The sequence below is a fragment of the Lytechinus pictus genome, chromosome 6, assembly GCF_037042905.1.
Source record: "Lytechinus pictus isolate F3 Inbred chromosome 6, Lp3.0, whole genome shotgun sequence".
Lineage (NCBI taxonomy): Eukaryota > Metazoa > Echinodermata > Echinoidea > Temnopleuroida > Toxopneustidae > Lytechinus > Lytechinus pictus.
In genome coordinates this window covers 21,882,124-21,906,747 of record NC_087250.1, presented here as the reverse complement: position 1 = coordinate 21,906,747, position 24,624 = coordinate 21,882,124, and the positions used below count along the sequence as shown (strand labels likewise).

Below are 24,624 nucleotides of genomic sequence, written 5' to 3'. Positions count from 1 at the left end.
GGGACGAAAGTTATAAAAAGCTGCAGGAACGAAGCGAACGAACAGAAATCAGGGACCTGTCCACGGAGGTTTGTTACTGGGGGTGCTAAGCATTGTCACAGCACCCCCAGTAACGATAGATAATCCTCCTTGGCCAGGTCCATGGCAGAAATGTTGCAATTTTTTATACAAAAATTATTTTTTCTGCAAGTTTCAGGAGGGGAAGATATTCCATGCTGTATATTGGATTCATTTTCATCTTTAGGCAATCAATTAAGATATGATAGTTCCGTTCACTTTCACCAATATTAATGATATTTCTTCTTAAACCACTCGCCCTGTCTTTAAGTTATTTTCCTTTTGTTTCAATCGTTTTTCAAAGAAGCATTTGTGATATTGTGTTTTTTTACCCATCTCTCTCCAATCATAGTTATATGCTACTTATTCCTTTCTGATATGATTCAACTTAAATTAGTTCTCTTCTCATGTCAACTATGTCTCCTTCAGACAAGTTTATCTCGATATCAATAATGATTTTATTATTTAGCGATTCATTTTCAATGTGAAATTACCTACACACTGGTAAATATGACAATACACTCTTAAAATAGTTGGGCAAAAAATGCCCAACTTTAAACCAATCCTTAGCAACATACTGTCCACGCAACTATTGGTTGAAGTCTGCCCAAATTGGGTATTACAACCTAATAATTGGGTAATAAATTTGCTCAATAGGATAACAATTGCCCAGAATTTATATATTTCTTTTCACCAATATACATTACCCAACACAATGGACAGTATGTCGCCCAACATTTTAAGTGTGTACATATTTAAAAATTACCGTGTGAATCACATATTCAGATAGTCGTCTTAACACTCCTTGAACTGTCACACTGTCGAGGTGTCCTTAGTGTGAAAATATATGTAGACTGTTGAATTTGAGCATTTTAACAGTGTGAATAATATTTACTCACACTGTGGATAATATTTATTCACACTGTGGATAATATTTATTCACACTGTGAATAATATTTATTCACACTGTGAATAATATTTATTCACACTGTGAATAATATTCATTCACACTGTGAATAATATTCATTCATAGTCCACACCATGACCACACTGTGTGACAATGTGTTGTTTCTTAGCAGGGATTGTTTCGCTTCAATTTCTTTCCTTTAACTTCATTTATACTTCCAATTTCCGTACACCCTTCCTTGCTAATGCTTTTTCTTGTCATCCTCTATTCTTTTTATAATTTTTATTCCAGATAATTTCGCAAGGAAAAGGGTGGGAAACTGGAAACATAAATTTAAAAAAGAAGGAATGAAAGATAAAGAAATAAAGACACATATCCAGAGTCCGAAATCATAGGCATGGAAAAAATTAATTACAATCATCACTATCATATTTATGTTTATTTTTTACTAATAAATATTGAACATAGGATTCTTCAAGTTATTAAAAACGGCATTTATAATCCAGTCTCTACATCATTCTTCTTTACAGTATTGCGAAAATAAAAAATCTATTTAGAATAGATCGATAGTCTTACGTGAAATGAACTTTATTCCAATTTTATGTTATTTGTACTTTACTTTTAATATCCATAAGGTTCTTTAACATGCCATAGCCACCCGTGATTATCTGCTACAAATATAATATTTCATTTATTTTTTATTTGGCCGATATTAAATGTGTTGGAAATTAATTATTTTCACAAATAGCATTTTCCAGTGCTCGTATTCAATCATCATATAGGACAGCAATCGGATTTTTTACTTTAGATGTTAACATAGTTATCAAGGTGTGTCTATTGCAAACCCATATTCTTTATAGTCGTAAAAAAACATTTTTACGACAATTTTACAATCGGGCGAGGAGACACCTCAGACTATTATATCAACTTATCTTCTTATCTAGTTTACATTGATATAATTAAAGGGGGCTTAGTTCTTGGATGTGATATTTTTGTATTAAAAAAGCGATCGCGTATGAAAGCGATCGAGCACAAATCGAAATTTTTAAACAATTCCTAATCTTCTAATGAATTTGGTATGCAAATTCGTGAAATGTGAAAGCGAAAAATTCCAACGATGTTCATAAAAAAGTTTCATAGATGACAAATACTGTGCGGTGATTTGATTCAGAACAAAAACATTGATATTCTTCGTGGAGGGTTGGGGCCTTTTCTAGCCCCGGAACACAGATGGTACAGAGGCCGCGGAACGGTTTTATATTGGGGGGGGGGGGGGGGCTCTGACTAGGCAAAAAAAAATCACAATCAGATGGCCATTTTTACGTTTGTGTACACGGATTTGGAAATGGGTAGGGCTGAATCCCATTCAGGCCCCCCCCCCACCATTTCCGCGCCCCCTGATGTACGTTTTAAGTTCAAAATATTTTTTTAAAGCGATATGACAGGTTCGAGTCAGCACTTAATTTACGGTGTTTCTAAGTTCTAACTCAGCTGCTATTCTTTTTCAAATGTTCAAATGATATTGAATTTCGTCTGTATTTTGAATAGAAATTGGTGCGAATAATCTATTTCTAGCGAGATTACCAGTTACCATTATTACACTTTTTTGCTATAAGAACCGAGTTGCAATTTAGCGAACGTACATAAAAATATATTCAATTTTGATGATCAACCATTATTATCAAAATCGTGTATTGCGACTGATTTTTGTTTAGTTGCGTTCAAACACAACTCTTTCTGCAACCGGGACCTGAAATGAACTGAAGGTTTGGGTCCCGTTTCATAAAGACCTGATATAGCAATACATTTCTGATTTCTAAAACAAATTTACCATCAGCCAATCAAATACCATGATTTCAGTAGCTTTTAACTTTTATTAGAAATGTGCTATTATATCACGTGTTATGAAACGCTCCCTGACGATTTCATTGACATGATTGATTAATTTGGATTTCCAGTCGGTGAAAGGAAGGCTTTCATATTGTAAGTAAGCTCGGGAACGAACGCCTGCGGCAAATAGTAGTTGGCGAGATTGAACAGATCCAGAAAGATACGATACTTGTCACTGTGGAGAAGAAAAAATAAAATGATAAAATACTAGTATTTTGTTATTTTTTATTGCACACTAAATAATCAGGTGATGAGGAGCTGAGTGGGTATACCCGGCAGCGATTTTCTTTCTTTTTCTTGTCATTAAATAAATAAGTAAAAGAGTCCCAGGCTAGACTCGAAATTGTGTCCATGAACTCGACTACAGAATTGGTCTACTGCTGATTGAGCAACACCAATCGAACTAATCGATGGGTCGGAAATTCTGATCGTCATTCGTTATTATTATTATTTATATACTGCGCTTTTCCCAGAATGGCCCAAAGCGCTTACAACAAGAAAAAAAAATTGTTACAACTATAAAAATGAAACCTTACAATCCTAAAAAATCTGGATTGGAAAAAAGAAAGGTTTTAAGTCCCTTTTTAAATGAAGCAACAGATGGTGCTTGTCTAAGAGTAAAAGGTAAGCGATTCCAATATTTTGAAGCGGTTATGGTAAAAGTCCTATCTCCAGCCAGTTTCCTAGTGATTTTATATGTGAGATGGAATTGGTCACTGGAGGCTCGTACATTCCTGCGAGGGGTGTATAGGGTCTAACAATCACGCAGATATAAAGGTGCCTGCTTATTAAGAGACTTAAAAACTAACAAAAGTAACTTAAAAACTTTACGATGTCGTATGGGAAGCCAGTGTAACGATTCAAGGAGTGGTTTAGATAAATGAAATCTTGTTACTTGATAAATTATTCGAGCTGCCCAATTTTGAAGGCTTTGAATGCGATCTACTTGAGTAATGGGGATGTTAGAGAGAAGACCGTTGCAGTAATCTAAACGGGACAGAACTAGAGAACGAATTGCATTCTTACAGGCCGATTGAGGAATATATCTTCTAATTCGAGAAATATTCCTGAAATGAGAAGTTACAGTAGTGCATATTTGAGAAACACGGTCCACCATTGACATTTCTCTTTCAAAAATTACACCAAGATTTTTAACAGTAACTGAAGGGCCTATGGATATATCGCCAACTATTAACTTTAGATCTGGCAGATTGTGTAGGCTGTGTGGAGAGGCCGCTATGAAGAATTCCGTTTTTGAGTCATTTAACTTTAATTTAGTAACTGTCATCCAGTTTCTAATATCTGAAATACAGTTCTGAAGTCGAAACATAGCAACAACTAAATCTCCTGGGATTTTCGGATTGAATGAAATATACAATTGGGTGTCATCGGCATAAAGATGGTAGTTGATACAATGATGTGTAATAATGTTACCAAGTGGTAGGGTATATATACATGATATAGAATACCCGATGGGGCCTACAATGGAACCTTGAGGAAGACCAAAATCAAGGTTAGTGGGTTTATATAGTTCACCAGTAATGTTAACTCTGGAGGACCATCCTGTGAGGTATGACTCAAACCATGACAGAGCTGTAGATCTCACACCTATTCTGCTGTAAAGACGAGATAAAATAATTTTGTGGTCGATCGTGTCGAAGGCAGCAGATAAATCTAAAAGTGTGATCAAAACAACTCTGTTACAGTCAAGGGAAAACACGATATCGTTTTTAACTTTAACCAGTGCCGACTCTGTGCTATGATGCGACCTGTAAGCAGATTGAACAGAATCAAACATATTATTGCTTCCGATGTGTTGAACTAGTTGTGAACAAGCTGCTTTTTCAATGAGTTTAGCAAGGAAAGAGAGATTAGAAACTGGTCTGTAGTTTGAAAGTTCATTTTGATCCAAATTCGGCTTTTTCAACAGGGGTCTAACAATTGATGAATGTGCTCCTAAAGGGAAACTACCTGTAGATAAAGAGATATTAATAATGTCAGTGATTAATGGCAATAACTGCACAAGATTATCTCTTAGAAGCCATGTCGGGATGGGATCTAACATACATGATGTGTTAGTGAAATTCATAATAAGCTTGGACACGTCAGATTGAGTATATGATTGAAAGCTTTCAAAGAGAAGAATAGTTTCATCAACTGAATCAACAAACCTAGTGTCAGGGACAACATTCAGAGCGTCAATTTTTATACTGCCCTCTCGTCTCGTGTCGGGTCGGGTGCACAAAAAATACTGAAAAAAAACCGAATCACTACCTGGCATGGCGTGGAAGCCAACGTAAGATGACTAATTTACATGCGTCCGTATTTTTTGGGGTTCTTATTCTTAGGGGGGTGGGCTTATTAGTCACATTAACGGTTCTCGATGATAAAGGGAGACGAACATAGAGACACACATTATGCTGCACCTAGGTGAGGGAAATGAGTTCCTGGTAGTATCACATCCTTTGTTATGCTTGTGCGTTGTAAAGCCCCCATCACACTTATTCGGAATCAGCAGGAATCAACCACAAGCGGGAAAGAAAAAAATATTCAAAAAATCTAGAAATTTTTGGGAGGAACTTATGAATTCACCAAACTGGAGTTGAAATTCAGTAAATTGACCAGGTGTATCATTATACACTAGTCAAAATGAACCACAATGGAGTCAGATTGATAATTCGTGCTACGTTCTTGGACATTCTAGGGGCATTCTAAATATCCTGACTGCATTCTGAGTGCATTCGAAATATTTTTGTCCTATCTTTTGGCCGTCCCGAAGGTTTTGGTCATGTTCAAAACATTCGAGGGATATTTTCGAACGGTGTTCGAAGTAGATTTAAATGACCAACTGGTGGTCAAACAATAACCCTTTCATTCAGGCCAATTCTGCTTGATTCGGAATAAGTGTGATGGGGGCTTACAAGGCCCGGTTAAAAGGACACCAGCCCATATAAAGATGAGGCCAGTTCAGAGTTCTATTCTGCGCATGATCAGGAGCAGGTAATTCTTGCTTAAAGTGACACGTCGGTTTAATATCTAATGAGATAAGCACAAACTTTTGGCCCTTTCACATGTGAATCTTGAATCCTCTTTGTAATAATGATTGCGATTGTATTCTTCGCTGTGATTAGCGTTCGTGATTCTAATCATGTTCTAGTTTGGTTTCACACGTGCTAAAAATGCGTCATTGGCCTTATTTCTCACTGGAATCGTCATTCAAATTACGATTTTGTTACCGTGCGAAAGGGCGGTTTGATGTCTTGATTATTCATACATTCTTTTAAATCTTGTTCAATAGATCCTCAAAAAAATCCACGCACAATGCGTCCACTAGCGACTGGTATTTCACAGTTGGCCAGGTATATTGTTATAGCAACTCGTTAATGCATTCCAAGTAAGCATGCAACGAATACTTTTATTGTGTTCACTGATGTGCTATTCTAGTCACCTGGTCTATACAATTTCTGCATCTTACAATTTAAGGCATGTTTACTTAATATCTTGCTTTGAAACCTGCCTATCATAATGTAAAAAATGAAAGGTCATTTGACCCAAATTGCCCATGGGGTAACTTCGAAATAATCTATTAACAATAGCCATTTTCACTTGGAAGAGCACAGAGGCGGCGTAATATGCGCTATACAAAAACCTATATCAACTCCTGGAAAAGGTCGATGAACATGATAAAGGTAATATGTTTCCTCCCACAAAAAAACAAGATGTTCTGAATCGTTTGCCAATTTTGAGGTACGTACTTTTTAAACGGGGGGAAGGGGCGAGATGGGGGAGTTCCACAGTACCGTTATGAGCCCCCCCCCCCCAAAAAAAAAAAAAAAAAAAAAAAAAAACTAATGAATAAAAAAAAATAAAGTAAACAAGTATTTATATATTTTACCTGATAGTTGCCTTAAGATAGTGGTAACCTGATGATCCCCCGGTTCCTGGCTTAGCACCGATCATGCGATGTACCATAAGCAAATGATTGTCTAAAAAATAGAAATAGATTATGATTATATTACAATTCCCATTCACGAGCTTAATGGGAGGGGAGACCCCCCCCCCCCTCCAAAGTCTGCCTGGAAGCATTTTACACTATTCGCAATTTCGAAGGCATGTATTTACGAATTCGGTCTCAAAAGCTGGACAAAAAATGGCGGGGAAATACAGGTAAGAGGGGACGATACGTGGGCGCTGGGGCGGCCGCCCCCTGTAATTTTCAGTCATGAAAAATAATATGAGTAAAATGTTAGGGAATAAATGAAAGAAATTAGAATAAGAGAAGGATTATAAAAAAGAAATGTCGCGGTGTGTTCTCATCGTGTGTGTGTACATAGTATATTCACATTCAACAGTAAAATTATAATTCCACACTGTGAATGCATCAACGTTGTGTGTGTAGGATTGTGTGAGTACACAGTGTATTCACACATTCATAATGTTGGACTATGTGAAAATAATCAACTAAGGACACACTGTAAACACATGGTCAGACTACGGTCACTGAGCTCCCTGGAAACATTATGGTGTTCTTACGCAATTATGTTAATTGATTCTACGAACACAATGGTAGGATAAGAAAGTACCCAGCTGGAGAGAATACAGTGTCACTCAGTCTGATTACAGATGCTCAAATTCAACAGTGTGAAGATATTTTAACAGTACGTGTGACAGTTCACGGCGTGTTCACATGGTTGACTATGTGAATAAGTTATATGTGGTTCACACTGTTGAAATGCCGAAGGGGACTTCACATTGTGTTCCACATTGTGGCATAAACTGTGGGACATAGGGTTTATTCCGGAAGGGTTGAAATGTAGTTTAGCTTAGTAATCGCTTACATCGCCACTTGTTCATGTAGGCGTCCACATCGATGAGTTTAGTCAGAAATTGGAATGATTGCTGGAGCCTCGTCTCATTCCGGTAGAAAGAGATCATTAGCGCCCCCTGTAGGGCTTTGTGTGAAAGTCTCACTTCCTCTGTAATGAATAATGAGAAAAAAAGTTAAAATGCCTTTACTTCTCATCTCTTCTCTCTTCTTCCTTCCTTCATTCCTTCCTTCCTCCCTTCCTTCCTTCCTTCCTTCCTTCCTTCCTTCCTTCCTTCCTTCCCTCTTTCCTTCCTTCCTTCCTTCCTTCCTTCCTTCCTTCCTTCCTTCCTTTCCTCCTTCATTCCTTCCTTCCTTCCCTCCTTTCTTTCTTTATTTAGTTATTTATTTGTTTTATTTCTTTCTCTCTATATATCTATCAATATAATTATTTATATATCTATCCGTCTTTCTATCTATCTATCTATTTATCTATTTATCTACCCATCCATACATCCTTCAATCTTTTTCTAACTGTATACCCACTATCTCTCTGCCCCATCTCGGACACTCATTCTTTACATCCATCGATCATCCCTTTCCATTTCTTTCTATTTTACGCCCATCGACCATATCCAATTAGCGAAATTGCGGTGAAATAATAAAAGTTAAATAAAGAAACAAACGATAACAACAAAACTTTTTCTTGGTGATTACCTACATGCAAATCAGGGCACTAATGGATAATTCGTTTTTCCGTTCCGATCAGGAAGAAGCGAAAACGGAAATCAGCCTCGTGGTTTGGTCATTGAAAACACAACGAGAAAAACGTGTTGTGATTTCGTTTTTGTAGATCAAAAACAGAAAATTGAAATCTGAAATACTTTTGGGCTTTTTCTGATTTCTCATTCTAGATTTAAGTTTTTATACATCAAAAACAAAATCAGAACACGCTTTCCGCTCCGTGATTCTGTATTCGGACAATCGCACAGCAAGCGTCGAAATTGCCGCTGGCTCTCTGATTTCTGATTTGCTTTTCATTCATCAATATTAATGAGCGCCATTTACGTCAACAAAATGTTTAAAGTGCCATATTTCATAATAATCTTGATAGAATTCAAAGAAAACCACTGTTCTAGCATATATACTGGTAAGCTATGGGTGTCGATCTGTAATCATGGTTGTGGGCTGTTTTGTTTTCTTGTGAGGGATCTTTTTTATTAAAAAAAAAATGATAGCTTTTATTTTGTTATTCTTTAGTTTGGGAGGAGGTCAGTGCCGTAATGAGTCTGAAGTTTTCGGGGCAAGACATGACAAAGAGGCAAAATAAATTTTTAATTAAGTGAGTGAGGGAAGCGAGCGAGCCAAAAATATATTTTTGATATATAAATTAATTTGTTATGATGGATTTTGTCATGATGTTTAAAACATATATCATATCAAAATCAGTTGCACAAATTTGATTTATCTATTTAAAAGGCTATTTTGGCTCGATCGCTTCCCTCGCTCACAGCATTTTGAAATGAATTTAGCCCTTTTGTCATGTCTTGCCCCGAAAACTTTAGACTCATTACGGCACTGACCTCCGCCCAAACTAAGAGAATAATAAAATAAAAGCTATCAATTTTTTTTTAATAAAAAAGATCCCTTACAAGAAAGCAAAACAGCCCCCAACCATGAATACAGATCGACACCCATGGCTTACCAGTATATATGCTAGAACAGTGGTTTTCTTTGAATTCTATCATGATAATTTTGAAATATAGCACTTTAAACATTTTGTTGACGTAGATGGCGCTCTTTAATATTGATGAACGAAAAGCAAACCAGAAATCAGAGAGCCAACGGCAATTTTGATGTTTGCTGTGCGATTGTCCGAATACAGAATCACGGAGCGGAAAGCGTGCTCTGATTTTGTTTTTGATATATAAGAACACAAATCTAGAATGAGAAATCAGAAAAAGCCCAAAAGTATTTTTGATTTCAATTTTCTGTTTTTGATCTACAAAAACGAAATCACAACACGTTTTTCTCGTTGTGATTTCGATTTTGTGTTTTCAAGGACCAAACCACGAGGCTGATTTCCGTTTTCGCTTCTTCCTGATCGGAACGGATAAACGAATTATCCATTAGTACCCTGATTTATGCACTATTTTCTTAATGGTCCTAATTCCAGCAATATTTGGGGATAAAAAAAGGATTCCTCTTCAATGACACTATAATGATCTCCTAAAGGAATAATACCCATGTACATACTTCTTGCCAGCAATTTCTTATATTCATCCTCGGTGAGAACTTTATGAAAGATATCCTTGCAGGCATCAAAGTCCTTCTTTAATCCTGGCTTGTGATCAGCATCCGCCACCTACCATAATAGACATACCGGAGGAATTTTAGCAATTACTTTGCAAACGCTTTTTACATTTATATACCGCATATAATCTTTCACCAAAAACCCTTCAAAATAAAGCAACCTTTGTCGAAAACAGATGAATCAAAACGGCAGTGTCATCGTGGGCCTCGTAACACAAACTTAGCGATGAATAGTAAATATGAGAGAACACTTCTGATTGGTTCCTGGTCAGTATTTTGAGCCAAATGCGCATGTAAAATTGATTGTGATCGGTCAGTTCATTTAGCGATTGATCGCTAATCTTTGTGTTACGAGCTCTGGACAAACGACACATTTGCATTTTTTGTTACCCGGTCCGAATCTTAAGACGATGTGCTGTCCCGGTCCAGCAACTTTTGACAATGACCTCTAATCTGTCCATTGTGATTTAAAAGATGTTTTCGATGTATTTTTAACGTTGCAGAGTGCGTCTGCGAATTGGATGCTAAAAACTGTTTTTTTTTATCAATTCATAGAATCAAAATAATTATTTACTTTATGTAGGCTTACGTATGTGTTATTTTGTATTGCACTCATCACCATCCCTATTATTGACAGCAATTATTTATCAACTCTTCAAGCTTTTTTTTTCTGTAGCGCTTAGAAAAAAAAGTATGTTCAGTTGTTTAGGATATTGTATATTTTTGTTTTCATTCTTAATAATCATTTTCTATTCGACAAACACGGCAAATAGAAAGAAACCACTGGTTATTATGACTTTGTCTGGTATTTCAGGCTCTTTTAGCATGTTTAGCTATATTGGTTCAGAGTCGTACTAGCTGTCGGCCAACTTCATAGATTCTAAAAATGATATTCCACACGAAGGATTATTTAATCATCAATGGCTGTTGTTTTATATAGATAAAGGCTTCTTGAATTGGTATGTGATACATACCTGTGCGCTATATAGGTAGCAACCTTTATTATCATTATTGTTATTATTATTATTATTATATAACATAAACAATTATTTATTAGCATTACATCATAATCATCATCATTATCATTATTACTATTGTTGTTATTGTTGTTATTATTAGAAGTAATATTAGTAGTAGTAGAAGTAGAAATAGTATTGTGGATATCGTCATTATTAATAGTATTATATTAGTAAAATTTTTGTTTAATATATAAAACAATAATTGATTGTATTATTACTATCATAATTACGAAATCACTCACCTCTTCTCTAGCCTTGATATCCTTGAGACGTTCTTCTACCTTCTCTCCGAATCTCTTCCAAAAATTGAATCCATCTTCCTCCAACCCATGTGTCTGTTCCAGCCACCGCTAGTATTGATAATAAATAAGATATATGCTCGTGAATAGTCAGTTATATAAAGAACTATAATTCATAACTGGCAGTCTGGTAGGCTCCAGCCATTACATCCGGGCATCACGTCAGGTTATCGCGTTAAGCGCCCAAAGATCCAGTACGTTCATGGGCGGAAATCTTTCCCAAAAGGTAGGGGGGACCAGGGGCTGGAAAATTAGACAAGCCAAAAAAAAAAAAAGTTATCACCCCAAATGTAAAGTCATTTCGACCAAAACAAATTTGACAAGCAAAAAAAAAAAGGCTATCACTAAAAAAGTAAGGTCATCTCGACAAAAACAAAAATACATGTTTTATTTCGATTTTGAATGATGTATTTCTTTCCATCATAAAAGACAGAAGATAGTAGGGGGCATTTGATATTGTGTCGCCCTACTATTTTAGGTAGGAGGGACGCGTCCCCCCTATCCGCCTGATATTTCCGCCCATGAGTACGTTCGATTGACCCTTTGTATGTTTGGCTTATTAGTTTGTTTCTCAAATGATCGACAATGACCGATGTGATGGAAAAGGCTGCGTTACTTCTATAGGTATGCGTAGACATACATCCCAGATGCATGTGACATTTCAGTGTGCTGGCGTTTATCAAAAGTGATCCCACAAATTGTAGTACAGTTCAATAACCACGCCCCCCCCCCCCCAGTTTTTTATAATCATCCCTATACACATTTCCATTTCCAACGACCCTTTAATTTTTTTTTCCTGCGTTAGCATGTAGGAAGAATAAGGAATAAAGGAGAAAAAAGGTAAGGAGAACGCATGACACGTCCTTCTTCATACACGCTATCATATCCTCTCCATCCCACACATTTGATAACACACCCACATACGCACAAAACACACACACTTGAAAAAGATTGGAAAGATAGAAAGGGTACCTCTACGATTTGGAATAGTGTTTCCTCATCCACAGCGTCGAGAATGTCTTTTTGTTTGTCAGGATTGCACTGTGAGACGTACTCATCCTTCATGTACTGGATACGGTCATCCTAGAGAGAGAGAGAGAGTCGAGGAGAAGAGTGGGGAGAGGGAAAGATAGATATAAATAATAATAATCATATATTTTTTTACCCAGACGTAAATATGTAAACAAAGAAATTTTATTTACCCAGGTGTGCCGCTTCAGTTCGGAAACTGAAGACGCTGCATTATAACCCTTCTGCAATCTAAATGCTAAGCGGCTTCCTAGAAGGCAGATGGTCCCATTTTAATTTACAAGTCTTTGGTATGACTCGGCCGGGGATCGAACCCACGAACGACCTCCCGTTCATGAGACGGGCGCTCTACCACTGGTCCACCACGCACGGTATAAATAATGAAATTTTGAAAAATAAAGAAAGAAAGACAGAAAGACAGAAAGAAAGAAAGAAAGAAAGAAAGAAAGAAAGAAAGAAAGAAAGAAAGAAAGAAAGAAAGAAAGAAAGAAAGAAAGAAAGAAAGAAAGAAAGAAAGAAAGAAAGAAAGAAAGAAAGAAAGAAAGAAGAAAAAGGAAAGAAAGAAACACTGTAAAAAATGGAGTGCTAATTTAGCACTTACGGTGCTTGTATAGTGACTGCACTACGAGTGCTGATTTTCTAGTTTAAATTCAGCATTCGTAGTGCAGTCACTTTACAAGCACTGTAAGTGCTAAATTAGCACTTCATTTTTTAAAGTGAAGAAAGAAAGAAAGAAAGAAAGAAAGAAGGAAAGAAAGAAAGAAAGAAAGAAAGAAGGAAAGAAAGAAAGAAAGAAAGAAAGAAAGAAAGAAAGAAAGAAAGAAAGAAAGAAAGAAAGAAAGAAAGAAAGAAAGAAAGAAAGAAAGAAAGAAAGAAAGAAAGAAAGAAAGAAAGAAAGAAAGAAAGAAAGAAAGAAAGAAAGAAAGAAAGAAAGAAAGAAAGAAAGAAAGAAAGAAAGAAAGGGGGAGGGAGGGAGGTGGCGTAAAATTTAGGCCTATCGTTAACAACATATTAACCACATTATTCAAATTCGTTAGGACCTGAATCAAATATTAGAAGTTTAAGTGAATTAAACTTCATAAACTTGTATTAAGGTGTAACGCTAATTGAATTTACTTTGTTTTCGAATACTAATACCCGGAAATGGATGCTCGAAATGGAAGCTAGAAATGCAAACATTTCAAACATGATATTAAACAATTTTTAACATATTCTTAAGGACCTGAATACTAACATGCATGTATACGTAAAAGTGGAATACATTCAAAATGATAAAACAATGAATTCGATTTACCGGTTTGATTCCCACTTTGTTCTCGAATACCCGGAATTGGGCACTTTGAAAACCGGAGGCAGGTGAGAGATAATCCCGGAAGTTGAAGAATGACATGGGGAACATCGTTTCCAGGACGCTAAGGTGGCCGAGAAGGAGCTAAAAAAAAAGAACAAAGATTGATAAGAACATTATTTTTCGCTACGGGGTGTTAGCACGAGGCCAACAGGCTAGGGCCAAAAAAAAATGATCAAAATCGACGTTGCAGCTTCTGTTATATCGTTAAACGACAAACCATAGAGCCAAACAGGGTACACTTTAAAAATATTGGGTAAAAAATACCCAATGTTGGTTGGACACGTGAATGCCCTCATGAAGCATTTTTACCCAATATTTTTTTTAGAGTGTAGTAGCAACTCCCAAAGTCTTTTTGTCTGACTGACGCGGCCGGGGCTTGAACACCTGACCTCCCGGCTGTGAGACGGGCTATCTACCAACTAATCCAACACACCGGTCCTCAATGATACTGATCATCAATGTACAGTTTTCCAATAAATTTATTCACTTATTAGCTGCGCTTCTTTTATAATGCAAAAAAACTAATAATTGCCATTGATGGATATAATACGAATGTGCAAAATATCAACACTATCGCGCGGCTATTATATATATTTACTTTTTGTAGATATATTTCCTTTTCATTATAATCTCTTATTGACATGGGATTTATAAATCCAACGCTATTTTACCTTTAGGATTAGGATAATTCGATCCGTCCTGTTGTTCACAGACAGCATCTTGGTTTCATCCAAGGGCCTTTCACGTAAGATGTCTCGGATGGAGTCCACTTCGAAGATCATTTGCCGGAACCACAGTTCATATGCTGGTGGAAATAGCAACAATGATTTGACAAGAGATGTTTAGTGGTTAAGTATCTAAAGTATATATACCGCCCTTTCACACGGTTAAACAAATCGTAATTTGAATGGCGATTCTAGTAAAAAAAGAAAAAGAATAATGACAAATAATTAGCACTTGCGAAACCAAACTAAGCATGACTAGAATCACGATCGCTAATCACAATCACGAATTCAAATTCTACTCTGGAAGTGAATTCCAGTTAAGTTTCACTCATCATGCTCATATTACGGTACGAATTTGCGAGTGAAAGGCTTGGCCTCCAAAACATATTTTGGGGGCGGAGCTTACGTGACCTTTCAAGCACTTCCGTACATAATACAATTGTCATGCACTCATCGTAGTTTGTATTTGCAATGCAGTGTTTTGATTGACAAGTCACTAACGACCTATACCGCCTTCGCTCGGAAATTCGAATTCAAATCACAGTTTTCGAGTGAGATCCCATGATTCTTATGACGAATTGCAATCATTATTACAATGGTGATCGTATAATATGAAAATCGTATGATAACACTCTTGAGCGAAGATTTTAAGATTTAACCAATAAAGTATTATTTTGATAAATCCAGTAGCAACAAACGTAGATGGCAGCAACACCGGTAAAGTATAATTGACGCCCTCTACGTTCGTAGTCCCTACCTTGGTGCATTGTAATGAAGAGGTGTTCATCGTGTTCATATTTTCCAAACTTGGGGCATCGAAGTTGTAAGCAAGAGAGGAGCTTCTCGATGTTCAGGTAGTTTTCGTAGGTCAGCGTAGGCTCCTTGACTTCTGGTTTTCTATTAGTGAAAGAAATAAAAAGTTGATCACGTGATAATCCTGTAAAATAGTGGTTATGACTCTCGTCCTTTAGTCTGAGGGACGTGGGTCAAGCAAGATATTTACCCACACTATGCTACACTCAACCCGGGTTAGTTGAATGGGTAACCGGCAGGATTAATTCCTTGAATGAACCAAGCGCCTTTAGCAGCTGGAGCTTCCACCAGTGTAATATACTGCACCACTGCATAGGCAACTATACATTCGGCGCCTCATGAATGCTATATAATGTATTATATAGATATTATAAAATATATACCATTCACTTCATGGGAATAATGATTAAAATGTAATTTGTTATTTGAAAGTACGATTAACTTTGATATTTTGACAGGTAAATTGGTTAAATACATTAAAGACATACAATAAAGGAGAATGAAACCCTTTGAACAGGTTAACTTCAGTGAAAGCAACAAAATGAGATAAAAATATGAATAAACTTGGGCAAATATTGATAGAGTTATGAGCATTCCCTGTTCAGAACTCTAATACCATGGAGATTCTACAATGCGCAGTGCGAATAAAATCTGTGATGTCACATAATTATGTACAATTCTCCCTTTCATATACTGAAAATATAGCGCAAAGCGTTTAGTTTTGTAAATTCTAATGAATAATTGATTTTCTAATCACACAAGAAAGCCAATCGTGTTGAGAAATATGAGTCATATGTCCTGTCATAAAAAACATCCGATCTTGCGACAGACGAAATAAAAAATAATAATAATAACAACAAGTGAAATATTGACCAAATAAGCAGGGACGTTGTCAATTAGAGGATTTCTATTGCACAAGTGATCTCATTTAATGCTCCTATCATTATGCATTATTTTTTCTCACACCTTCATTAATTTGTTGCTTTGACTTTTTTCTTCCTTTATATATTTATTTTAACTGGTTCAAGGGTACTGTATCATTATCCTTTGGGAGATAAACGCACAATTAACAGTCTTACCCGTTATTCGCCGCCATTTTGAACAGATGGTTCGATCAGATGTCGTGGAGTTTATGGCTGATAAAGTAGTTCCGTCTAGAAAATATAAATAATTGTTGTATCATCTGCTAAATCCACTTTTTGTTATATTATTGATATCATTGTTTATTAATAGTGTTAGTATTATTTTTTATAGAAAGATGGGCGTGGTTTCGTTTTTACGATATTGCTCTAAAACCGTTTTATGGGGTTTTTTAGTGGATAACATTTTTGAACGATATACTGATTAGTTTTCAGACAAAGACAAATTGTAAAAGTAATCCTTATTACTTTCTTGCAAAAATATTACATGTATTATTTGTCATAATAAATACACTAAATCAATCGATTGAATTCCATTAAGTTATGGGGGATGGTCTGTTATGAACCATTTACTTCTGATTTAATGTTTGAGGTCGATGGTAATTATTAATCTAATCAAATAGATGATGATGATGATATTAATTTTCTTATAATAATACTTAAATAATAATAAATAACAATGGCGAAGATGATGATGATGATGATGATGATGATGATGACAATGATGATGATGACAATGATGATGATGATGATGATGATGACAATGATGATGATGATGATGATGATGATGACAATGATGATGATTATGATGGTGGTGGTGTGGTGAGAAATGATAATAACAATAATTGAAATAACAATACACTCTAAAAATGAAATGTTCAATCAACATTTGAAAGGGTGGAGGAGTGACAAACATTTTGAAATGTTATATCCATTCTTCCATAAAGCCAAAGTCAACAATTTAAATGTTCGTTCACACCATTTACAGTGGTAAATGCAACAATCAGAAATTGTTGTGTCTCCACAAATCTTTCAAATGTTGATTTAACATTTTACTTTTAGAGTGCAGTAATGATAATGATAAAAATAATATCAACAATAATAATATTAATATCAATAATTATGATAATAATAATAATGATGATGGTAGTAATAATGATGGTAATTAAAGTAGTAATAACAATAATGATATCAATTATTATTATTATTATCAATATTATCATTAGTATTATTATTATCATAAACCAAAGTAATAGTTAAGATGATACTAAATACACTGCTCCCACTACTACTTATGATAATACTAATTCATGAATGATGATAATACAAGTAACAAGACAATAATTCCCACTGTAACTATATTGAAATAGTTGTTAATGTTAATAATAAGGAGTCATGACTGCATTCTATATAATAATAAAAATAAAAATATAAGTGTACTTTCAACAAAAGTAATATAATCAACATACATGTAGACCCACATAGATTCCTAAGATATATCAATATCATACTCAACATTGAAGAAAAGATTAGACTTACCGCAGCTGAAGGCGAAGAATTTAATGAAGTTGGTTTTGTTTCATAAGGACTATATTTACAAACAGAATAGCATGAAAGTTGATTTAATAAAGGCGTGTTATGGCAAGTTTGACAGTGTCGTTAGTAAAAAAAAATCAAAAAGTTCGAGAAAAAGTTTATCGTTAATATTAAAATTGTTTAGAAGGCACTTGTAAAATTACAAAAGCAAATAAGATATTTAATCTATTTCAGATCATCATGGAAACAGAAAATTATTTGTTCATCGGGGGCGTTTCAAATCTGTCACGAGACTGTGTTTAATCAGTAAGAGATGTAATTTATGTTTATGTTTCTAATGAAATCGACGAGCGGGTGATAATAATAATATCGCCTGATAATCACGATCAATCATTTAATAGTCGTCTTCCACGTAATTGTAGATATGATATTGCTGAAGAGACTTTTTTTTAATGATGTTATCACGTTCTATATCTCATAAGTTGCTGCAGCGTTGTATTTTCTTTTTATTATTCCGAAGGTCTGTCAAAATCGTTGTCTTTTTCTCGCACGTCGTCTGCTTGAAAAACTGGGCAACGACCTATTATGAGGTCGATCTCATACCTAGATAAAAGTTTTACTAATCAGTATGGATATATGAGTAAATTTCGCCAGTTCAGACACATGAGATGATATATCTAAATCACACATTTAGTTAATTATGACCCCTTCAAACTTGACATTAACTATTTTTTCAGGATGAATTGATTTCTAACACAAACATTAAATGGGTTAACGTGTTTTGTCTTGATAACAATGAATGCAATTCAAAATCTACAAATTTTCGGCATTACTCCTACATAGGAGGAGAAGTGCCGAAAATTTATTTACAAATAATTTCCTCCTATTAAAGCCTCTTTATTTACTATCTATTGTCCACGGCGGAGGGCAATAGCATATTAATGAGTCAGAAAGAAGAGGGTCGATTTAATGAGTCAGAAAGAAGAGGATCGAGGGCATCATTTTGTATTCTAGTTCATCGTGACTTAGCCGCGAACCAGAATAGTCCGGCAAGAAATAGATGGCAGGTTCGAATCCCACTGGTTCCATTTCTTTTTTTTTTCTTTTTTTCACAGCAGATCGAGCTTGCGATCTTAAACACATAGACATGATAGAAGTAATGCCCAAAAGTTGTTTACAAATTACAATTCCCCCTATTAAAGCCTTTTTATTTACTATCTAAGATTTATTGCCAATTCACTTCATTTTTAGTTATGTTTTGATATTGTATTCTTTAATTGTTCATTTGACACATGAGAAATAAAAACACTTGAACGTAACTGAACACTGAAGTGATTTGTTATAGAAGTTGTATATTTGTTATTGAAACGGGTCCTTATGAAACGTGACTGGGGTTCCCCAAGACTATGATATGTCACCAATACTGCTTTCATCACTCAGGTCTCACATCTATTGTCATATGCAGGAGTGGCAGAAACCAGGCAGGGATGAGGGCCATGATCATAGCAGGACAAGAGACTTTATGGATTAACTTAATTCATTCCACATCTCTAAATTGTAATTAATCTTCATATTCTCACTTAGCATACATTGGTAAAAAAAAGTATTGTGTCTTCCCACGAGGCTGTCAAAAAATACTGGTAAACAAAAAAATGTTTAATGCAATTCACCTCGAACCCCACCCCTTTGTATTTAGATTGGGGTTGGGGATTTCTCGTCTGCTTCTCGTGAAAAAAAAATAGAGAGAGAATAAAAAACAAATACCCCATTCTGACTCACTTAATCGCTACTGGAAAGAAAAAGTGTCTCACATGGTGTGGAACACAATGTGAAATCACCTTCGCAGTGTTAAATAAGAACATTTCAACGGTGTGAATCTCATATTCATATATTTTGTCGACCATGCATGTAAACGCGCTTTGAACAGTCACACCGTCGAGGTGTCCACAGTGCGAAAATATCTTCACACTGTTGACTTTAAGCATTTTAACAGTGTGAATATTATTTTCACGTAGTGAACATAGTGAACGATGTGAACACTCTATGATCACACTGTGTGATATTGTTTTCTTTCCAGTAGGGTTCGTTTATTTTTGATTTCTTTCCTTTTATTTGATTGATGTTTCCAATTTCCCACCCCTTCCTTGTTAATTTTTTCTTTTCTTTTTTTTCTATTTATCCTTCTCCTTTTCATGTTATATAAGTTTCAGATAATTTAACAAGGAACTTTTTAATACCTCAGTCACATTTCCTCAACGGCCGTTTTATCTAATTTTATTCAAACCATCCATAAAGCTGATACAGCAATGTAAAGGGCAGCTCCAGCATGACGGAAATTACATGCAGACATTCTTTGCAACTTTGGGGGCTTATTACTAGAAACCACCATGATCATTCTGAGCCTGGTTTCACGCAGGTCGCACTTAACAGTTTAAATTTAAATTATATCGTTTCTGTTAATCGTTTGGTAGTTATAACACATAATGCTTGCCATTACAAACAAACATTTCTTGGGCACGACTATTCACTTACCAACGCATTTGTCAAAAGTTTGTGAAGCTTATAAAGCATGAAGTGAATCCAATTTTCTTCTGAAATGGGTGCTGGGGAGCGGTCTAAGTTGTCGGACAATAATTAGATACATCCCATACAGGACCATAAATGTTGCGTTACGGACATCACACTTCGGACCACTTTTTAGGTTTTAGGTCCTTATGTTTATACTTACAATCATTTGATAACTAATGTCAAGCTAATATAAGTTATATTCTGGAGTGATGTTGATTTTGAAATAATAAGACCCAAAGATTGTGCTTTTATTTGAAGAAAATTATGTCTTATTGTACTTTAAATGTGTTCAAATACCACTTAAATTAAAGAATTTGAGGAGTCCTGTTGTATGATACTCAATTTATGACTGTTGCCTATATATATACATAAACATATATATATATATAAATATATTTATTTATTTATATATATGAATTATTACAGATTTCACGATTTTGAGCTCGGGTAACATTTTTCGTGGAATTTCCCTTAAAACGCTTGTTTTCGACTCGCCAGCGGCGGCCGTAGGGAAAATGTGATTGAAATAGATTGCAATTAGGGACCAATACAAAGTTGTTTAGTATTATAATATTTTTATTCTCTCTTCTTATATTCTTATTCAATTGAAACTTTTGATCCAATTTCGGAATGGTACCAGACCAAAATATATTAGATTGACTCAATCTACGATGTTTAGAGAGAAGGGGGTGGGGAAATTGGAGAAAAAGGAAAAAAAAAGGAAAGAGATAGAAACTGAGACACACAGACAGAGTCCCAATATCATATCTATGTTTACTTTTGTTAATAAATATTAAACGTTCGATTTATTCAGTCATTGAAAAAACATAAACACTCTGCCTCCTTTTTATTTACAGTATTGCTCAATGAAACTCCTTTTGAAAACTAGTTTGATAGTCATACGTTGGGCGAATGAACTTTATTCCAATTTTTATGTTATTTGTACTTTACTTTTAATATCCATATTCTAGTAAGGTTCTTTAACATGCCATTTCCACCCGTGATGATCTATTACAAGTATAATAGTTCATTTATGTTTGTCAGGTCAATATCAAATGTGTGAGAAATATCACGATTTATAGTTTTTCCTTTTGCCCTTTCATTTAATCGAAACATATAATAGCTAATTGAAAAATGTTTCACTAACAAATTGAATGTAAAATAAAACATAATAGAAAATATATATTTATCATTCTGTTTTGAAAGGTGATATGATAACCAACACTGTTAGAAAAAACAGAAGATTTTACAGAAGAAAAATAAAAAAACAGATTTTACAGAAAGAAGTAACCGAATCATTCTTTTAATTGTTAAAGCAGGAAAGATTTTATACAATTTTTATAGAATTTACAGAACAGTTCTGTTTTAAAGAGGGAGAAACAATTTTTTTACGATGAATTTGTAAGGTTACATACACCAAATATCTGTTTCCTGTAATTTTACACAAATGCATGTAAGATTACAGGTGTTCTCGAGACTCTGCTGCAGGAATTTCTGTTTTTTTTTAAGTAGAAATTTTCTAACAGTGAAGGCGTCTGATGTTTTGCTTCTTTCCATTATTAAAATCCAGGGCCCTGCATGGAAACGATGTTTTAATGGGGGTGCTGATGTAAATTTGAAAAGCAAAAACAAATAATTATTCAAAATAAAAGGTTTTCATTACACTACAAAATGAAAGTCAAATTGGCCCCGAGAAAATCGAAAAGGAAAAAAATTTTACAATGCAAAATGAAGGTCATTTTGGTTACATTTTTTCAATTTTTACACCTCTTCCAGAATACCTGAGGGTGCTGCCTATGGAGAATAATACACGCAGCACCCCAATGATTTTTTTTTTTTGGGGGGGGGGGTGCTGAAACACCACCAGCAGTCCCGCTTCCCAGGGCCATGTTAAAATCAATCAAAACGTGATCGCAGAGTTTCAGCAGAATTTATAAAATCACACGTACACTGCAAAAACTCCGGTGTTGATTTAACACCAGCCAGGAATCTATATATGTTCACACGAGATAAGTGTTAAACAACACCGGGTTTGGTATTTGTCCAACACCAGATAGGTGTTTATACAACACCAATTAGTTTTAGAACAGCATCGGTTTGATTCCAAACTGGTGTTGTTTCAGTACTTCTCTGGTGTGGAAATACATGTAGGCCTATATAGATTCCGGGCTGGTGTTAAATCAACACCGGAGTGTTTGCAGTGCAATCAAAACATGTGATTGCAGAGTTTCAGCAGAATTTACAAATAAATCACACGTATAATAGAGAAATAAACACAAATTAAGATGTCACAGAAGCAATTGAACAGGTGGACGGAATTTTAAACATCGTGGTATTTTTGGTCAGTATGTTGTAGTTAATATGGTTTGGTTGTTAAAACCGGTGGGTGTTTCATAAAGCTGGTCGTAAGTTAAAAGCGCATTTAAGAATGACTGGTAAAACTTACGCCCTAAATAATCACAAATTAACATTTAATGGTGAATGTCATGTACCATAAGAAAGGATCACCAGTCGTTCTTAAAGTCATTCTACTTACGAACAGCTGTGTTGAATTGAATTGATTCTTTTTCATTTCAAACATATTAGCAAAGTAATAAATCGGGATATGAATAACAAAGATGAAAATTATGGAATCTATAAAATGTATGAATTTTATGAAACGCCCCCGGCTGTCTACAAACACGTAAAGACCTTGACCATGATGGGATGTGACCAAAAGAATAAAACACGGGAACAAACTACTTGGTAATGTAATTTAAATCTTGAGGTACTAGTATATCAAACATTATGTAATGTACCAAAAAAGTTTTACGTAAAACTAGTAAAGAAAAGTTAACATAAAATTAAACGAAGTTGTAATTAGACCAAATGGCCGATGGACAGCTCAGTTGTGGGACTTTGCATGTGAAACAGTGGATATACTGCATGCTATATGACTTTTCCCCCTCGAAAGGTCAAGCAAACTTTAGCAAATTTATTGGTTCTCATCACGTTGTGCCATTTCCTCTAAGATGTTTTAACATGTTTAAAGGAAGAAAACGATCGCAAAACTGTTGAAGTTATGATAAAAATTAACGAGGGGGCGTTTCCAAACACGTGATTCATAGACATTAATTTTATGAAAAATAAACAATTAAATGAGAAAATAGATAAAAATCGTATTTGTAAAGCTATTCGTAATCTCAAGTCGTTGAAAAAAAATCACACTACATGACAAGGGAATTAATTTACGCATTTATTAATCACGATGTTGCGATAAGCGATGCAGTGGGTGACTTTATGTCTTTTTTATTTTGAGTCATATCATATTAATTGCATCTAATGAGTATGGAGTAAATAATGTCGATAACGGCAGTGCAATATCCTAAAATCTCAGAAATAAAGTTATTTTATTGGCATGCCCTTTAAAAATGTATTTCATCACTGTGGGAAACAACACTGCAAAAATTCCGGTGTTGATTTAACACCAGCCCGGAATCTATATATGTCCACACCAGAGAAGTATCAAAACAACACCAGTTTGGAATCAAACCGATGCTGTTTTAATACTAATTGGTGTTGTATTAACACCTTTCTGGTGTTAGACCAAAACGAAACGGGTGTTATTTAACAATTCTCTGGTGTGGACATATATAGATTCCGGGCTGATGGTGTTAAATCAACACCGGAGTTTTTGCAGTGAAGGGGCTCATTTACAAAAGGGTGTCACAATTGAAATCGAATGCAACTCTCTATTATGTACACTCAAAACATTGAAAATTGCACTTTTTTATGAATTGCTTATAACCTGTAAAGTTTTGTGACAATAGCTAACCAACTAGACATTTATTTGATTTTTATTGGTTCACTTGGAGGAGTACCTTAGCCAATAAATCTGTAAGACATATAGGACCTAACATTCATGATGAATATGAAGGATTTATTTCTCTCAAAGTACTGTAAATGATATTTTGCCAAGTAATTTTCAGAATTGAGGGCAATGATGATGTTTTTTTATATTCAAGATGCAAATAATGTCTATATCTTAGCCTGTTACAGGGGGATTATTTTGGTTTTGTTCTTTAATTAGGTTTTTTTTAATTATGATTGCTTATTTCGACCCATGTTTTAGTTAAAACGAATTACTTACCTGTGATGTTAATTGATGATATTTGATGGACTCTGTGCTTCAAACATACTTTTGTTATGCTTAGTACCTTCATCTTTAAAATAATAATAATAATGATAATAATAATAATAATAATGTTTTATTTACCAAGGGTAGCCACATCAGTTAGGAAACTGCTCTACCAGCGGGCCCTGCATAACATAATATGTTAGTATTAACCTTCTCCAATCTAAACGCTGAGCGCCTTGCAAGAAGGCAGAAGGTCCCATTTTTATTAGTCTTCGG

At 35.0% G+C, this 24,624-nt stretch overlaps 1 protein-coding gene across 1 annotated transcript; it reads right to left on the bottom strand.

The window, feature by feature from the left end:
- Window positions 1-1,377: 1,377 nt before the first annotated feature.
- Window positions 1,378-17,911, bottom strand: LOC129263137 (tryptophan 2,3-dioxygenase B-like). The gene is made up of 11 exons (XM_054901056.2): window positions 17,667-17,911; window positions 16,287-16,361; window positions 15,152-15,291; window positions 14,341-14,474; window positions 13,613-13,750; window positions 12,262-12,372; window positions 11,233-11,340; window positions 9,915-10,023; window positions 7,693-7,830; window positions 6,750-6,840; window positions 1,378-3,029 (listed from the first exon to the last, which is right to left on the bottom strand). The coding sequence occupies exons 2-11, from the start codon at window positions 16,301-16,303 to the stop codon at window positions 2,906-2,908; spliced, it is 1,110 nt and encodes a 369-aa protein (XP_054757031.2). The 5' UTR covers window positions 16,304-16,361; window positions 17,667-17,911; the 3' UTR covers window positions 1,378-2,905.
- Between the last annotated feature and the right edge of the window lie 6,713 nt (window positions 17,912-24,624).

What these genes read in the sequence shown, in the direction of transcription:
- LOC129263137 (XM_054901056.2), bottom strand. An exon ending in GAATTATCCTAATCCTAAAG is followed by an intron (nt 13,751 to 14,340) that starts GTAAAATAGCGT and finishes CTTTTTTTTTAG; the next exon opens with CTCCTTCTCGGCCACCTTAG. An exon ending in ATATCAAGGCTAGAGAAGAG is followed by an intron (nt 10,024 to 11,232) that starts GTGAGTGATTTC and finishes CTATTATGGTAG; the next exon opens with GTGGCGGATGCTGATCACAA.